At 56.1% G+C, this 17,447-nt stretch overlaps 1 protein-coding gene across 6 annotated transcripts in view; it reads left to right on the top strand.

Moving 5' to 3' along the window:
* OSGIN1 (oxidative stress induced growth inhibitor 1) overlaps positions 1-17,012 on the top strand; it is a 55,524-nt gene extending 38,512 nt beyond the window's left edge. For 2 of the 6 annotated variants that reach the window (XM_014536696.1, XM_005862571.2), the window contains 6 exons: positions 3,709-3,810; positions 10,115-10,219; positions 11,750-11,886; positions 12,738-12,929; positions 13,159-13,250; positions 15,745-17,012. In XM_014536696.1, coding sequence (XP_014392182.1) covers positions 3,709-3,810; positions 10,115-10,219; positions 11,750-11,886; positions 12,738-12,929; positions 13,159-13,250; positions 15,745-16,693 — 1,577 coding nt within the window. In that variant the 3' untranslated portion in view covers positions 16,694-17,012. Of the gene's footprint in view, positions 1-3,708; positions 3,811-4,726; positions 4,924-6,281; positions 6,413-9,334; positions 9,824-10,114; positions 10,220-11,749; positions 11,887-12,737; positions 12,930-13,158; positions 13,251-15,744 lie in introns of those variants that run through there. The other 4 variants (XM_005862569.2, XM_005862572.2, XM_005862570.2 and 1 more) reach the window with 4 other exon arrangements.
* Positions 17,013-17,447: the final 435 nt, after the last annotated feature.

The following is a 17,447-nucleotide window of genomic DNA, read 5'->3' as shown; positions in this document are numbered from 1 at the left end:
CAGTGGCTTTGTAATACAGCTTGATATCTGGCATTGAGATCCCACCTACTTTGTTCTTTCTCAGGATCGCTGCAGCTATTCGGGGTCTTTTTTTATTCCAGATGAATTTTTGGAGAGTTAGAATTTTTTAAATCCATGTAAGATTCCTGGGCCCCGGCCATCATTGTAGCTTCCTTTTCTTCTTTTCCTGATTCCTTTCCAGTGCCTGCCCACGGGCCCACACATCGAGCACGGCAGCCCCATAATTTCGTAGTCTGCTGCCCTCACCTCTGTCATAAAGAGTTGCCACCTTGCCACCCGCTTCCAAAGGCCACAGTACAGTCCTGTCCGAGCATTCACCACGGTGACTGAACGGTTCTCGGGAGTCGGACACGGAAGTTGCAGAGGTTATCGAGCTGAGTCAGGGAAACCGAGTCGCAGTAAATGAGCAAGATGACGTCGAGGTTCCCCCTGTTGGTGGAGCTGATGGTTCTTTGGGCTTTTCATAAGGCCCCCATCAGGGTCACCAGCTGACCCCTGCCGGCCCCATAGCCTGGCTCTTCCCAAGACAAGACTTCACATGGTTTCCACACTGTATTTCAGCTCCTCCTCCAACAGCCACAGGGTCAGAGGCACCGCCCCGCTGCGCGTGGGAATCGCCAGTGAAACTCCCCATGTCCACCCGCACCCCAGCCCAGTGAGGTCAGAATCCCTGGGATTGGGGCCTGGGCATTAATGTATCTTCAAATTCCCTCAACCCCCTCCCCGCACCACCACCACCACCAAGTGATTCTGATGTGCAGCCGTATCTCATTATCCATATCTCCTATACAAGAAAATGGAAGCTCAGAGAGGTTAAGTCACTTGCCCAGAGTCACACAACTGAAGGTGATGGAGCCAGAATCCCAGTTTGTCTGACTCCTGGGCTGGACTTCTGTCCACCCTGACTGTGGGACAAGCACATTCACTCTCAGCCAAAGCGTTCCCCTTGGTTTTTAAGGAAAAAATGAGGGAATCCAGAAACAGAATGTGGCTGGAGCCCCCCCCCCCAAATTCACCCCTGTGCAGCTGCTCCTCCCGGGGCCTGCCCCACACTCCCTCTCTAGCTCCCGACCTCCCTGGTCTCCATGAGGGGTGGAGGCAGGGCACAGCCCTCCCCAGCATTGACACTGTCTCCCAGGGATCTACGGTGACTCCCCGAGTCAAACATCCATGTCGAACCCTGGCAGCTCACACCTGCCCTACTTTATTTATTTATTTATTTTTTTAAATCCTCAACTGAGGATATTTTTCCATTGACTTTTAGAGAGCGGAAGGAGAGACACAGAGAGATAAACATTGATGTAACAGAGACACATCGATTGGTTGCCTCCTGCATGCGCCCTGACCTGGGCCAGTGATCGAGCCTGCAACTGAGGTCCGTACCCTTGACTGGAATCAAACCCGGGCCTCTTCAGTCTGTGGGCCGATGCTCTATCCACTGAGCCAAACCCACTAGGGCTGCTGCTCCACTTCATTGCCTAGCCTTGGGCAAGCCTCTCCGGTTTCTTCATCTGCAAACTAAAGTTGTTGTTGAAAATATTTGCCCACCTTTCCGGTCGTCGGGAGGATCAATGAGTGAAGGTGAATAACAAGGCTCTGTAAACGGCGAGGCACCGGCAAATATTAGTTCTCCTGGCGTGCCCCGGAGGGGCCTGGTCTCGCTGTGCCAGGGAGCTGTGCACAACCTGGCCACGTCCCAGGTCAGCGCCGTAACGTGACTTGAGGCCACATGTTGCACGCTCAGGGCCTCCGTTTCCTCGCTTGTAGATGAGAGGATAATAACACCCTGCCTTCCTCCTTGACTGGGGTACAGACCAGGCGTATGGGTCCCTGAAACGCCTTGGGGTGCGGGCATGTGGTAAAGGGGTGGCCGTGGGGATGGGCGAGCCTTTCAGGAGGGTCCCTGGGCCGTGCCTTTGCCCCTGAGACAGGAAGGAGCTTTGTTCTTGTTAGTTCGTCGTCTGCCTTTCTTCTGGGGGATTCCGGACTCTCAGGAGTGGCCCTGGGTTTGAGCCCCAGCTCTGCTGCCCTTGCTGTGTGGCCTCAGGTTCAAGGCTGGCTGCTGAGCCTCAGCTGTGTGGAAGGAAACATCTGTCCACAGTGCCAGCTCCTGGAGGTGCCCAGCAAGCGGCCGCACTGTGGGAGCCACCATAAGGGAGAAGAGACAAGGAGGACAGGAGGGAGGAGGGGCCTGGTGTGGTTCCTTTGGATGCTTCTGGAAGGTCTGAGGGAGAGAGGAATGGTGGTTTTGATATGGGGCAGAGGACCCCAGAGAAGCACCCTGAGGCTACCCTACCTTCTCCCGCTGGGCCCCCAGCTCCAGAGCACCTGCAGGAGGCCTGGAGGGGGCGGGGCTGCCATGCCAAATGGGACAGACTGCTGAGTCTGAGTCCCCCCCCACCACGTGCCAGGTCCCTTCCCTCAGCTGCATTGACCAGCTGTCACCACCTTGCAAGCCCCACACTGGCAATACCAGTGCACAGATGGGGAAACTGAGGCTCAGAAGGGAAGCATCTCTCCCAAGTCACGCTGCCAGCCCCTTGCAATGCTTCCCTGCGACCAACCGTCCTGGTTGCTCAGGACTGAAGGGGTTCCTGGAACATGGTGGGGGTGGTGGGGGGAGGTTCAGTGCTAACCCTGGGAATGTCCCAATTTGCATAAGCAGCCAGCATTTTTACCTTCCTCTTCTTTTAATTTGTCCTAACTCTTTGAAATCTAGTGTGTGTTTAATGCAGCTAGATTTGCCAAAGAAAATACAGGCTGCACAGGTAACTTGGAATTTCAGATAAATAATGAAAAAAATTTTAATATGCACATATCCCAAATATTGCATGGGACATATTTATACCAAAAGGTTATTTCTTTTTTAAAAATATTTTTTTATTGATTTCAGAGAGGAAGGGAGAGGGAGAGATAGATAGAAGCATCAATAATGAGAGAGACTCGTTGATTGGCTGCCTCCTGAACCAGCAACCTGGGCATGTGCCCTGACCTCGGAATCAAGCCGTGACCTCCTGGTCAGAGGTGGACGCTCAAACACTGAGCCATGCTGGCAGGGCTCCAAAAGTTTATTTCTTGTTTATCTGAAATTCCAAGTCGCCTGGGTCCCTGTATTTTATTCCGTGCATCTGCTGCCCTACTTTCATCACATCTGAATTCAGAGGCTCACACGTTAGGTGCTTAATAGCCACTCGAACTCGTGGTGGAGAATGGGGACAAGACTGGTCTAGAGGAACTGGGGTGCCCAGTGGAATCCAAGAGCACAGGTTCCCTCAAAGTCAGCCTGCATCTTGCTCCTTCCCTCTCTGTTCCCCCTCTTTAACCATCACCTCTTTGTCTGCCTGTGACATGATCTGTCTTTGTCTTAGTTGAGATTTCCTGGAAGCAGTTCAACACATTCTATTTCTGATAATCTCCTGGCCAGTGAACCTGTGACAGGGAATAAAGTCCACATTTCGCCCACGATTCTCCATATCAGCAAATTTTCAAAATCCAGAAGATGGGTCAAGGCCGGTGGGGGTGGCGGGCAGGTCAGGGAGGAAATACCCGCCAGACCCAGGAGATGAGGGTCCCAGGAGCCACCTCCTTCCTGGGTTCCCCTCTGGACCTCCATCCCCAGGCTTCCCCAAGCCCAGCCTCGCCCTCCGATGGAAGTCTCTGACTCTGGGATATCTCTCTTTGCCTCAGTTTACACATCCAAAGCACTGGGAAGTTGCAAACCAGAGTCCTGGGATGGAGAAGTGAAGCCAGCGACATGGCTGCTGGGGAAAGATGCAGACTGTGCAAGAGGTAGGTCCCCACGCTGCACTCCTGGCCCTCACGGGCTCCCCGTGTGGTCAGACCCGGAACTGCACTCCTGGCCCTCACGGGCTCCCCGTGTGGTCAGACTAGGAACTGGCCCTCACAGGCTCCCCGTGTGGTCAGACCCGGAACTGCACTCCTGGCCCTCACGGGCTCCCCGTGTGGTCAGACTAGGAACTGGCCCTCACAGGCTCCCCGTGTGGTCAGACCCGGAACTGCACTCCTGGCCCTCACGGGCTCCCCGTGTGGTCAGACCCGGAACTGTACTCCTGGCCCTCACAGGCTCTCTGTGTGGTCAGACCCCCACTAACCCTGGTCCGTGTGTTGGGTGCGGGTTCAGAGTGTCAAAGAGTGTTGGTAACAAGGCCATGGTTGGAACAGAGACCCAGAGAGGTAGGCCACCAGCCCAAGGTCACACAGCACACCTGCAGCAGTGCTGAGGCCTGGAGCAGTGGCTTCCTCTACCCCACTCTACATGCTACATGACCCCAGGGGTCACTGATGCCCAGCCTGGACCAGTCATGCCATTTGTGGGGCACAGAGCAAAATGAAAACGTGGGATTGCTTGTTCAAAAATTCTTAAGGATTTTAAGGTGATGACAACAGAGCATTAAACCAAGTGCTGGGCCCTTCTGAGGGTGAGTCCTGACACACGGCATATTCCCAGGAGCACCCAGGGGACCGGCAGGCAGAAGAGTGGGGCCTAGGGCAGGGCTGGCCCTGTGCTGCCCACCTCCCTACCCATCTCCCCAGCCCCTGGGACCCTTGGCCATGAACCCAACTGTGCCTGACCTCCTCCCTAAACCCAGGACCCTCCTCACCTGGGTGCTCACCAGCCCCTCCCTGTGCCAGCACTCCCCTTCGCTCTCTCTCTCTCTCTCCCTCACTCCCTCTCTCTTTGCAGGTCCCAGCAGGTCTCTCATTCTCTGAGGTGCCCCACCCTCTGTCCCTGAAAGGAGCCCTGCAGTCAGACCTGGTGCCAGGACTGGGAGAGAGATCACCTCCGGCACAAACTGCCAGGGGCACACAGCACTCCAAAAATCAAGGCACACAGTGCGTTCATGCAATATTTTTAAAAGAAAAAATAATGCGAAATGCAGGGTGAGTAAAACGGCAAAGTTCTAAACCAGTGGTTCTCAACCTTCCTAATGCCGCAACCCTTTAATACAGTTCCTCATGTTGTGGTGACCCCCAACCATAAAATTATTTTCATTGCTACTTCATAACTATAATGTTGCTACTGTTATGAATCGTAATGTAAATATCTGATATGCAGGATGTATTTAGGCGACCCCTGTGAAAGGGTCGTTTGACCTCCAAAGGGGTCGCGACCCCCAGGTTGAGAACCGCTCTGAATCTAAACAAAGACAGCCAGCAGTGTTCTGATTCTTTGCATCAGGCCTCCCTGTGGCTCAGCACAGCCCTGGCACAGACCCTGTCTTCATTCGAAATTTTAGTATTTTGTTTACCCTAGATTTTTTGCATTAATTTTGATTTTTTTAAAAAATTGCATTAAGACATTTTCTTGATCTCTCAGTGCTTTGGGCACCCCTTAAGTTTCACATGCAAGTTAGTGCCCCACTTGCCACCACGCCCATCCCTGGCAGGGCTGGCAGGGAAGTCCCCCGATGAGAGAGAGTCACATGGGGGACAATCACATGGACAAGAAAATAACAGCTAATCCACACACTGAGGTCCATGGGCCAAATCCCGTCCCAACTCCATCCCTTCCTTCCTCTGGAGCGCCTACTGTGTGCTGAGCACTATTGGAGACATGGGATAAACAGACACTTACACTTCCCTACCCACACAGAACCACATCCTGGTTTGGGGAGCGAGACAATAAAATAAGTAAGAATCAGCAAAATGGGAGGTGTGCACTGCTACGCGCTAAGGAAAAAAATAAGAACCAGGGAGCAGGCTTCATGTTTTAGGCAGGGTAACCCAGGATGAGGTCATTTAAATGCCACCCCCACCCCAACTGGAACACTCTGTTACTTGACCCCATTTTTCAGATGAGGAAACTGAGGCAGCTTGACCAGGAAGTGGCAGAGACGGTTCTCAGCTGGGCAGCTTGGTGCCAGAGGGTGTTTTGGGAGGATGGGGGGCAGAGTGGAGACACCATGGAGCCAGGGGGAGTGAAGGAAGGGAAGTCTTTCTCCACTTAAAGGTGCAGATCGTCTCCTGCTCCCTAAGGGAACTGCAGGTTGGCTCATTCAGCGTCCCTGGTTCCTCCATTCACTCACTGAGCCCCCAGGGTGGAGTGGGGTGGGGGGCAGCCTGGTCACCCCAAGTCCCTCTGCCACACAGACAGCCCTGTGGGGGGACCCCTTTAAGGCTGGCCCTGGGGCAGGCAGGATGACTGCCAAGTTCATTCATCCAGGGGCCCCTGCTGACTCACGCTTATGAAAGTGATTTTCCTGGCCCCGCCCACCACCCGCCTCTTGAAATACCCTGGCTTGCCCTGGCCTTTCACAGCCTCTCGGATCCCTAAAGGGTAATGAGCGTCTTCCCTCGCGAGCTCTCCTAGTGTCCGACCAGACCAGGACCAGACCAGGCTCATCAGTCTCCCTGGTCCCCTGTAGGTCAGGTGAGTGGGCTGGGCAAGGCATGGGGGTGGGACATGGTAGTTGTCCTGGGCAGGGGTGGCCAGCAGGGCCCTGGAGCCAGGCAAGGGAGCTCCCAGGTGGTCCTGAGAGGAGGCCCACCCTGGCTTCCCAGCCGGCATGCTTCTCCCCCCACCGCCAGTTTCCTCCTCCTGGTCATGCCCACCTCCAGGTGCCTGGCAACCTCAGCAGGACAACTGCCCCGCTGCCCACAGTCAGAGCTCACCCTGCCCATGTGATGCTGCTCTTGGCAGGAGAGAGAGGGGGGTGTGGCTAACTCCAGGCATGCTGCCCAGTGTCTTGAGGCCACTGGGTCTTGAAGCCAGACTGGGTGCTTCCCCTGGGGTCCCGCCTCTCCTGTTCAAGTGGGGCAGCACCCCCCCCCACCTCACCCCCGGTGCCCGAGCACGGCCCTGGGCCCCAGGGCCTTGGCTTCTCAGGGATGGGGAGGGAGGGGCTGAGATCAGGAAGCCTGGGGACCTCAGAGCTCTCGGGGCTCCAGGTGGGAGAGGCTCGGCGACAGAGCGCCTCTTCATCCTCCCCGCCCACAGCTCATGTCACCTCCTTGGTGGCACTGACAGGTATCCAGGGGCTGGATTTGTGCGTGTGGGCCTGTCTCAGACACCCCTGGGCGGCCTAGGCAAGCCACCTCCTTCCTCCTGACCTCCGCGCCTCCCTCTGGTTAAAAAACCCATCTGGAGAGGTTGCTGTGGGTCCAGGTGTCGGGAGCTCCAGGCCACCAGAGGCAGCGCTCAATCCACGCAGCCACGCAGGCGTCCCAGGGACTCGGAGCCGCTTGAAGTCAGTGACTGGGAAGGACGGGGCTGCGAGCCTACGGGAAACACTCTGAAAGGGCATTGATTTCCACTTGGTTTACGCTTCTCTGCTTTGGTGATTTTGAATCCGTTTTTAATGTTAACTTTTTACATGTTCATTTATTTATTTTTTTGTTACTCCTCACCCGAGGATATTTTCCCATTGATTTTAAGGGAGAGTGGAAGAGAGAGAGGGAAAGACAGGGAGAAACATCGATGTGAGAGAAACACATCAATTGGTTGCCTCCTGCATGAGCCCCAACCAGGGCCCAGGCCGGGAAGGAGCCTGCAACCTGGGCACGTGCCCTTGACCAGAATCGAACCCGGGACCCTTTGGTCTGTAGGCCGACACTGTATCCACTGAGCCAAACCGGCCAGGGCAATGTGAACTTTTTTTAGATGACACCTGCCCCCTTCAACCAGAGGGGCTGAAACAAAAAGTTAACATTAAACGCTGCCTGCCTGGCTCCACACGCTAAGAAGTGTGAAAAGAGTGGAAACAGGAAAACTGGCAGCTGTGCTGCTGTGCGTTGGCGGTGCCTTCCTCCGAGGTTATGGGAACTGGACGCTGCTCAGGTCTCCGGGACGGCCGTGTCGCTGCACAGGAAATGACCCTTCTGGTCGGCCCTGGGCGGTGACCTCAAGTGCAGGACATCCAGAAGCTTCTGGGAGTGAGCACTGGAGTTGGAGTCCAAAGCCCTGGGGGTAATGGGGCCCCTGCGCCTCCTGTGAGGGTGATAGGGGTCGTCAGCTCCTCACTGGTGCTGGGAGGATTCAGAGACAAAGGAGGTGAGCGGTGGCCTGCGTGGGCGTGCCAGGGGGCTCGGAGCAGGTTCGAATCCTCATTTGGGGGGACATGGGGTGTCTAGGTGGCCTCAGCCCTTAGGGATCAAACTCGAGCTCCGTCACCCACAGGCTCCGTCACCCACAGGCTCTGGGACCTCAGGGGCATAGCCTCACCTCCCCAAGCCTCAGTTTTCTCGTCTGCAAAGCAGTTACTGTGAGGCTTGAAGGAGCTAAAGCATTTGGCAAGGACACAGGTGTCCGCTTTGCTGTTACTCCCGGGGACAGTGACGACCAGGGGCGGTGCCCAGGGCTGTTTGAAGGCACAGGAGAGTGAGAGGAGAGCTCTGGGAGCTACCGCCCTGTTCTCCAGGGCCACGGTGGTTACTGAGAAACCTGCCCACCCAGCTGGGAACTCAGCCCCCTGGTCCCTCCCCAGCACCAGCGCAGGGACAGAGCAGTAGGGCGAGCAGGGACGGGCGCGCATGCTACACTTTCAGGCGGGGAAGGGCCTCTGGCAGGAGCTGCCACACCCTGTCACACTGCACTCTGCAAAGAGGTGGCCTGGGCTCCAGCCAGCTGGGCCCGTGCAAGCCAGGGCAGAACTCCTGGCACACCGTACAGGCTGTAAGAAGCTTGCTGGGCCTCAGTTTCCCCATCTGTAATATGGGAGTGATTGTAAGAGTACTTATAACAGCCCAGTTAAATAAGGATTAAATTAATTAATGGACACAGTATTTAGAACATACTTGGCACCAAGCCACTCCATAGACGTACAGGAATGGTAGCCTGTTGTTATGAGTGGCAGTGATGCGCCTCAAATCCTCTCCTCGGGCACACAGGGAACCAGGCATGGAGACCATGCACCCCAGTGTCAGCTGGGTGCTACCTTTTGTCTCCCCAGGGAGATGCTGGGGGACGGGAGGCTCACCCCGACAGGAGAGGGTGGTTGTCCCCGGCCCGAGGCCCGAGCTGAGGCGAGGAGCCCTGGGTCATACCTGGGGACAGGCATGGTCACAGGCAAAGCCTGGGCACAGTTAGCCCTGGTTGAAAACGCTGCTGAAAGACACTGAGAAACTTGTGCGGCCTCTCTACGCCCTTGTTTGCACACCTGTTACACGGGATGGTAGCCTTGACAGTACTTTCTGCATCCGGTGTGTGAGGAGGACTTGAGAAAAAGTCTGCTAAATACCCAGTAGATAGCAAGTGCCAAACGCCCACCCATTCCTCACACACTCACCTGGATGTTGCCTGTGGCCCTCAGGACGGCAGGGCTGCTGGACAGTGGGCAAGGCGGGGCCCTGTTAGAGGGGTTGGGGGATGTGAAGTGGATCTGGACTCTCCAGCCCCTACAGCCCTAAGAACTGGGTTTGGGTGCCATTGAGTGATTTTGGTCTGTGGCCCGCAGGGGGCGCTGATGCTCCAGAAATGTTCAGGTTTATAGGCATTTTCCCCAAACCAAATTACTCTAGGCTTCCAAAGTTCCCCTACCTCCAGGCCCAGCCCCTAGGGCCGGCAATGAGCTCAGGTCTTTCCCTAGTGGCAGATTTTTTCACATACATGACCTCACTGTGTCCCCAACAGCCCATTTTATAGATGAGGAAACAGACCCAGGGAAGTCCAGAAATGGGCCATGGTCACCAGCTAGGAAGTGCCTTGCTAGGGCCAGGTGATGGCTCCAAAGTCCACCAGCCTACACCCAAGACCTGTAGCTGGATTGCAGGCTGGCGCTATGGCCGGCACGGAAGTGCTGTGCGCTGCTGGCCCTCAGGCTGGGCAGAGGGGGCCTCATGGAAGGTGAATAATAGGCTTCGGGTATTGTTACTGCCCCATTGGTGAGATGGGGGAGTGGACTGAGGCTCAGAGAGGCAGAGGTGACCCTGAAGAATTGGGGGAGGGGAAAGGGCCTGGCTGGAATGGAGCAGGTGTGATTGAGCAAAAAGGGAGAGAGGCTGGCAATTTTATATCCTCTGGGAGGACTTGGACCCGACCCTGAGGGCCACAGGAGGACACCCTATACTACAGGTGGGAAGGGTCCACATGACACCCAACGCTCACCCAATGGCCCCTCCTTCCCTGTGCCTCCAGGTCAGCTGCCAGCGCCAAGCCCCCCATCAGCTGCAGCCATGAGCAACTGGAGGAAGGACCACCTGGGTGCCAGCAGCTCAGAGCCCCTCAAGGTCATCATTATCGGTGAGTGTTGCCCTGGACAGGGGAGGGGCTGCCCTGAGCTTTCCAGGGGCCTCCAGTATCAGCCGTCAGGAGCCAGGCAGGGCCAGCCCAGGCCTTTATTTACTTATTTATTCATTCATTTTTTGTTTCTTTAAAATTGGCCACTTAGCATTCACTCTGTGCCCAGTGCTATGCTTACAATTTTAAAAAAAACAAAAAACAAAAAACAAACAAGGACTTGGTCTTCTTCTTTTCTTTTTTTTTGTTAGTGTATTTCTATTGATTTCAGAGAGAAAGGGAAAGGGAAAGGGAGAGAGATACATCAACAATGAGAGAGAATCATTGATCAGCTGCCTCCTGCATGCCCCACACTGGGGACTGAGCCCACAACCTAAGCATATGCCCTGACGGGGAATTGAACTATGATCTCCTGGTTCACAGGTCGACGCTCAACCGCTGAGCCACGCCGGCTGGGCTGTGCTTACAACTTATGCAGTATCATTCCATGTGATCCTCCTAAGACCCTGCAAGGCAAGGGCAGCGAGGGGTGGGGCTTGGTCCTCAGTCTGTGTTGTCCTGTGCTCTCCCATACCTGGCACCAGGCTGGGTGCTGAGTGAGGGGGTGCACAGCCGAAGCGTGTAGTCCTGTCCTCAGGTCTGCAAACACGGAGGACAGGTGGCCCCTCCGCCATGCAAACGTCAGGTTGAACTCCATGAAATGTGTTCCTTTTTGTAAGTCAAAGCAGTTGAGCATCAGCAATTCTATGCGGTTTGTCCTTTCATAGTGTTCTACATCTGGGCACTATTCTGCATAGTGCAAGATAAAGAAAGAGGGGAAGATAAGAATAGAAGCGATGTCTTGAGGTAATTGCCCAAGAAATTCCATAGATAAGCTGTGAGATTCATTCAGACTTGGGGGCAGGAGGCCCACTGGTGGCTTAGCTCCCCTCCTGAGCACCCAAGGCCCCTGAGGCTCACCCCCCAAGCCCTGAACATGCAGCAGTCAGCACTATAATATCTCACTTGTCTTCTGACCAACCAGACAGAACTAGTTCTTAGTTATCTCAGACTCTGGGTGGTGTTGCTGTGTGGCCACAGGCAAGTTAATTAACATCTCTGGGCCCCAGCTTCCTTCAGTATAAAAGGAGGAAAAGAGTAGCATGTACCTCGCCGAAGTCATTGGGAGAGCTCAGTGGAATAATGCAGGCACTTCAGGGACTTGGTACAGCAGCAGCATCTGTCAGTTTATCATTATTTTATTATTAAAATTCCTTATCACAAAGCTTGGCACACAGTAAGCACTGAATAAATGTCAGCGGCTATTACAACTTTATTGTTGCTTAAGTAGCACTGCTCCTAACAGGACTACTATCGGCACCTAGTAGGCTCTCAACAATTGCTATTACTGTTACTGTCAGTGTGCACGGTGCCTGGCACATGCTAAGGGCTTAATAAATGTGTTATTTTTATGAATGAAGAGTAATTCAGTGAACAAGGCAGATCAAGATGAAAGCCCGAGGCAGCAGTGACCTTCCATCCCTCTCTCCCCAGGCAATGGTCCCTCCGGCATCTGCTTGTCCTACCTGCTCTCCGGCTACACCCCCTACGTGAAGCCCGATGCCGTCCACCCACATCCCCTGCTGCAGAGGAAGCTCTCCGAGGCCCCGGGGGTCTCCATCCTGGACCAGGTGGGCCAGAGCTCGGGGAGGGGGGGACACACACACCCCTCTGGGGAAACTCTCCCAGCTTTCCCAGGGCAAACACCAAAGTAAGCATTTGTTAGACACAAGCCCAAACCCGGAACATGAGAGGCCACAAAATCAGCCGTGGAAACTGAAAGAGAAACCAGGGCTATCCTTCGAGGCCTACAAATGCCACATCAGCTGTCTCACCGCCCCTGGACCACTGGGCCTAAACTGGGGACGATTTTGTGTCCCAGTGGACGCTGGGCAATACCTGTAGACGATGCCAGTTGTCACAGCTGGAGGGATGCTACCCCTGGCTTAGAGGCTGGAGGCCAGGGATGCTGTTAAACATCCCACAACACACAGGGCAGCGCCCACTCTAACGCATGATCCAGCCCCAGTGCCAGGAGTGCCGGCTGAGAGACCTGCCCCAGGCTTCCCAGTTCTCCTGCCTCCTGCCCAGCGGGGCTTACAGAGCCCCCTCCTGGCTCCTTGCCTTCCTGGAGGCCACACATTTGCCTTCCTGCAGGCCAGACATTCCCCCCCCCCCCTTCAGGCAGCATCCATCCTCCAGGTGGATGAGGAAGTAAGCCGACGTTTGGTGTAGATCAGCATTTTTTAAAGCTCTTTCTCACAACAGGACGCTAGCTCCTCAGTATGATGTGCAGAGAACGTGTTCCTACTCATGTGCATCTGAGAGACACAGGCAAAGGGCAGCTGCAGGACTCGTCAGACCCCTTAGCGTGCCCTCGAGAGGCAGCATTCCCCAGCTCCCCCGGCCACCCTGATGGAGGGTGGGAATGCAGAGCCGGCCCTTCCCCGGGTGGCCCCTGACCCGTGCCACTCCCTTCCAGGACCTGGATTACCTGTCTGAGGGCCTCGAAGGCCGGTGCCAGAGCCCTGTGGCCCTGCTCTTTGACGCCCTTCTGCGCCCAGACACAGACTTTGGGGGGAACACGGAGTCCGTCCTCACCTGGAAGCTCCAGAAGGAGCGAGCCATCCCCCACGTGGTCCTGGGCCGGAACCTGCCTGGGGGAGCCTGGCATGTAAGTGGGACCAGGAGGGTGCGAGGAGATTTGGGCTGAATCTACCGAAGTCTTGGGGAGACTCCCTCCCTAAGTCAGGGTTAGGACTGTTCCATTTCCCAGCTTTTCCCCTCCCCCCCTCCTCCTCTCCCACTTCCCTTTCCCAGTGAGCTCAGGCCCCATGTCCTCCAGCCCAAGTGGGTTGGGGGCTAGCAGAGGTCTGGACCAAAGGACCCTTTTTTCCACACAGTCCATTGAAGGCTCCATGGTGACCCTGAGCCAAGGCCAGTGGATGGGGCTCCCGGACCTGGAAGTCAAGGACTGGATGCGCAGGAAGCGCAGGTGAGGCAGCCCTGGAAGCCCATGTGGGCAGGGAGACCCAGGCCCGCCCCCCACACCAGCCCAGGAGCCTGAGCTAAAGGGGCTCCAAGGATCCTCTCATCTGTCCTCCTCTTCCTCCAGGGGCTTGGGGGGGAGACTGAGGCGCCGATGGGAAGGGACTTGTGTAGGATCCACAGGCCGCGGTCTGCAGCGCTGGGTTCACCCCGGGCCTCCTTGTCCAGTGCTCCCTCCCCCTCTCCCATGACCCCCTGACTTGGCCTTCCTATAGCATCCCAGTCTCCAAGGAGACAGCCTCCCTTGCCCCTACGCCCTGCCCCCACCCTCCCCAATTCTCAGGCCTCCCTGCTGCCCCTCCCACAGTTCTGAGCCTGGCCTGGAACAGTCTCCTTGCTTCTAGGTCAGCTAAAAGGCTGCACTCCTTTATTTATTACTAGAGGCCTGGTGCATGTATTCATGCACTGGTGGGGTCCCTCGGCCTGGCCAGCAATTGAGGCTGTTTGGGGTGGGCCAACGAGGGGTTGGGGGTGGGGGTGGGACCACGGGAGGTTAGCTGTGGGAGCGCACTGTCCATGAGGGGGGCAGCTCCTGCATTGAGTGTCTGCCCCCTGGTGGTCAGTGCACATCATAGCAACCAGTTGGCCAGTTGGTCGTTTGGTCATTCTGTCCCTTAGGCTTATATATATATAGATTTTTTTTTAATGCTCTTGTATTAGAAACACAACCACACTACAGAAAACTGAAAACAGAAAGGAACAAGTTGCCCAACCCCATACTTCTGTCCATTGCTGCCACATCTCGGCATATTTTCCTCCCATCTTGTTTCCTCTCCTAAAGCCCAGACTGCACACCTCTGACCGCCCTGGAGAAAGTTAAATCACTGAGTAAATGCATTCCTGGGGCGGGAGGCATAGGGCTGCCCAAGGGTCCAGGCAGAGGATCCCTCGCTGTGAGGTGTCTGCCTGCTTTCCTCCACCCTCAGGGGCTGTGACAGGGCACACGTCACTCCCACCCAGCAGGCACCCAGCCTTCCAGGATTCATCTGGTAGGAAAACATCTAACACACAGTGATGTTTTAACAGACAGGAACTTAAATTTCACTTGTAGGCATTTCCTTTCATAACCCACTTTCAAAATTTAACATTGTGTGATAGCATCTCACGTGGTGATCACAGTACTTGCAGCCATCCTTTTACATGGCCACGTAATATTCCCCAGGGAGTGGAAGCATCTACGTGCAGGGCTTTGTGCTTAGATGGCTGAGCCAAAAAAAGCAGGCAGATGCCTTCCCTGCCCTCAGGGCTGCCCCATTCCTAAGCCACTGACCAGTCATGGAGCTTTCATTCCTTCGAATGTGCCATTTCTATAAGGAACACCGAGGTAACATCGTCTGAGGACAGTGCTTTGAACCAGAGAAAGGGAGTAGAAACCCCAGGTGTAAATCCCAGAGTTCCAGTTTTAGTAGCAGACTAGGAGGCGGGTGGCTGGAGTGGCCTTGGGGGATGTGCTGGCTGTCACTCGGGACTCCTGCTGAGTGAGTTCATCTCTAACAGTGAGTCCACAGGTGGGGAAAGTGACCCCCTGAGGGCTCGCAGGTAGAAACAGGGAGGCGCTGAGAGGAGCCACAGCTCCACACCAGCCACACTGGCCTGCGGCCCTTGCCCCAGAGGAGGTGGTGACAGTGATGATGGTGGCGATAATAATCACTAGTCCCTGCTGGGGACTAGGCCAAGTGCTTTACATGGGTTATTTTTTAAGTCACCTTGTTTACTGAAATATATATACGTATAGAAACGCGCACAACCCACGTGTACACATGTGTATAGGCAGATGGAATTTCCCAGTGGACACACCTGCGTCCAGCCACCCATACTCAGGAAATAGATCCCTTCTCCCCAGAACCCCCTCAGACCTCTCCCAATACCCCCTAGCTCCCCGCCCCGAGGCAACCACTGTGTTGACCTGTAACTCCACAGATTAGTTGTGGCTGTTTCTGAACTTTATAAAAATGGAATCCTACCACACGTGTGTATGGTATTACTTAGTCCTTAGAGGTAATAATAGTGGCCGACCCTCATATGGCACTTACTGCCTGTCAGGTTCTCTTCTAAGCTCTTCGTTTGTATCATCATGTAATCCTCTCAACAATGGCACGAAATAGGTGCTGTCGCCATGGTCACCCTCATTTTGCAATGAGGAAACTGAGGCAGAGAGTTTGAGGAAGTAGCTCACCAGTGGCAGGGTCAGGGTGCGGACCCAGGCCATCTGCCTTGAGAGGCCGCACTCAGCCCCACCCTAATAAGGTGCTCTATCGGCTCCATTTTACAGAAGAGGAGACTGAGGCTCCAGAGAGACGAAGCCCCTTGGCCAAGCCTTAGGCTGGTGGGTGGCACAGCCGTAGTCGGCTCCAGGGCCTGATGCCAGCCCTGTCCCACCTGATCGAGCCCCAACCCTAGTCCCCTCTCTGTCACTCACCCTTCTGTGTCCTTCCCCCCAGAGGTCTCCGTAACAGCCGCGCCACAGCCGGGGACATCGCTCACTACTACAGGGACTACGTGAACAAGAAGGGTCTGGGCCAAAGCTTTGTGTCCGGCGCCGTGGTCACGGCTGTGGAGTGGGGGATCCCCGAGCCCAGTGGTTCTGGGGCCCAAGACCCCAGCCCCCTCTTCCAGGTGAGCGGCTTCCTGACCGCCGAGGACCAGAGCCAGCAGCCCTTCTCCCTGTGCGCCCACAACGTGGTCCTGGCCACAGGCACATCGGACAGTCCGGCCCGGCTGGGCATCCCCGGGGAGACCCTGCCCTTCGTCCACCATGAGCTGTCGGCCCTGGAGGTGGCCATCAGGGCGGGCACAGTGACCCCAGATTCGGACCCGGTCCTCATCATCGGCGCTGGGCTGTCGGCGGCCGACGCGGTGCTCTACGCGCGCCACTACAACATCCCCGTGATCCACGCCTTCCGCCGGCCTGTGGACGACCCGGGCCTGGTCTTCAACCAGCTGCCCAAGATGCTGTACCCGGAGTACCACAAGGTGCACCAGATGATGCGCGAGCAGTCCATCCTGTCGCCCAGCCCCTACGAGGGCTACCGCAGCCTCCCCGAGCACCAGCTGCTGCTCTTCAAGGAGGACCGCCAGGCGCTGTTCCAGGACCCCCAGGGCCTCCACAAGGTCTTCGGCCTCTCCCTGGTGCTGGTCCTCATCGGCTCCCACCCCGACCTCTCCTTCCTCCCGGGGGCAGGCGCCCACCTCGCCGTGGACCCTGACCAGCCTCTGAGCGCCAAGAGGAACCCCATCGACGTGGAGCCCTTCACCTACCAGAGCACACAGCAGGAGGGCCTGTACGCTGTGGGGCCGCTGGCCGGGGACAACTTTGTGCGGTTTGTGCAGGGCGGGGCCCTGGCCGTGGCCAGCTCCCTGCTGAGAAAGGAGGCCAGGAAACCGCCTTAGCACTCGGCCGGGCATCCTCACACCCAGGCCCTAAAGAGGAGGGGAGATCACCACAGCCCTGCTGGACACAGACGCCCGTGAGGGAAGGGGCCTCTCCCGGCAGGAGACAGGAGTAGCCATGAGCTCAATGCAACAGGCTCCTCAGATGAAGAGTGGGGAACCCAGGCTACAGACTCAGACCAGAGCTCAGGGCCGGAACTACGGCCCAGACCTGCAACTTGGGGTGAAAGGTGCCAGTGTGAGCGGGGACCATCGGGGTCTGACTCCAGACTCGCTCCTTCCAAAATCAGGTCCCAAATAAAACCAGCACCTGCCTCTACTCGTGGGTCTGAGACGTCTGTGCTTGGGGAAGAGCGTGGTGCCCAGGAGCCTGCTCTAAGCTGGGGCAAGCATAGGGCCATATGGGAGGAGGCCCTTGCGCTGGGGGTTGGGAGACAAGGGATGGTGCCCCGAGTGTGGCAGATGTGACGGCAGTGTGTTAGAGAGGGGAGGGGAGGGTGTGTGTGAGGAATGGGGTGCAGCACATGGTTGCCCTTCAGTCAGTCCCTCGTGCTCACCGTGCCTCCTTCACCTGCCACAGGGCCTTTGCACAGGCAGGCCTCCAGCCCACTTTCTCCTCCTTTCTTGAACCCTCCCTCTTCTCTCCACTCTCTCAGCATGAGAATCACCTCCTCTTGGAAGCACTTTCTGACACAAACCCCTCCATGGGCACCAGGGAAATTACCAGCTCACGGTCCAAGGTCCCACCACTTCC

The sequence above is a fragment of the Myotis brandtii genome, unplaced genomic scaffold (genome assembly GCF_000412655.1).
Source record: "Myotis brandtii unplaced genomic scaffold, ASM41265v1 scaffold165, whole genome shotgun sequence".
Taxonomy (NCBI): domain Eukaryota; kingdom Metazoa; phylum Chordata; class Mammalia; order Chiroptera; family Vespertilionidae; genus Myotis; species Myotis brandtii.
This window is presented reverse-complemented; position numbering and strand designations above follow the sequence as displayed.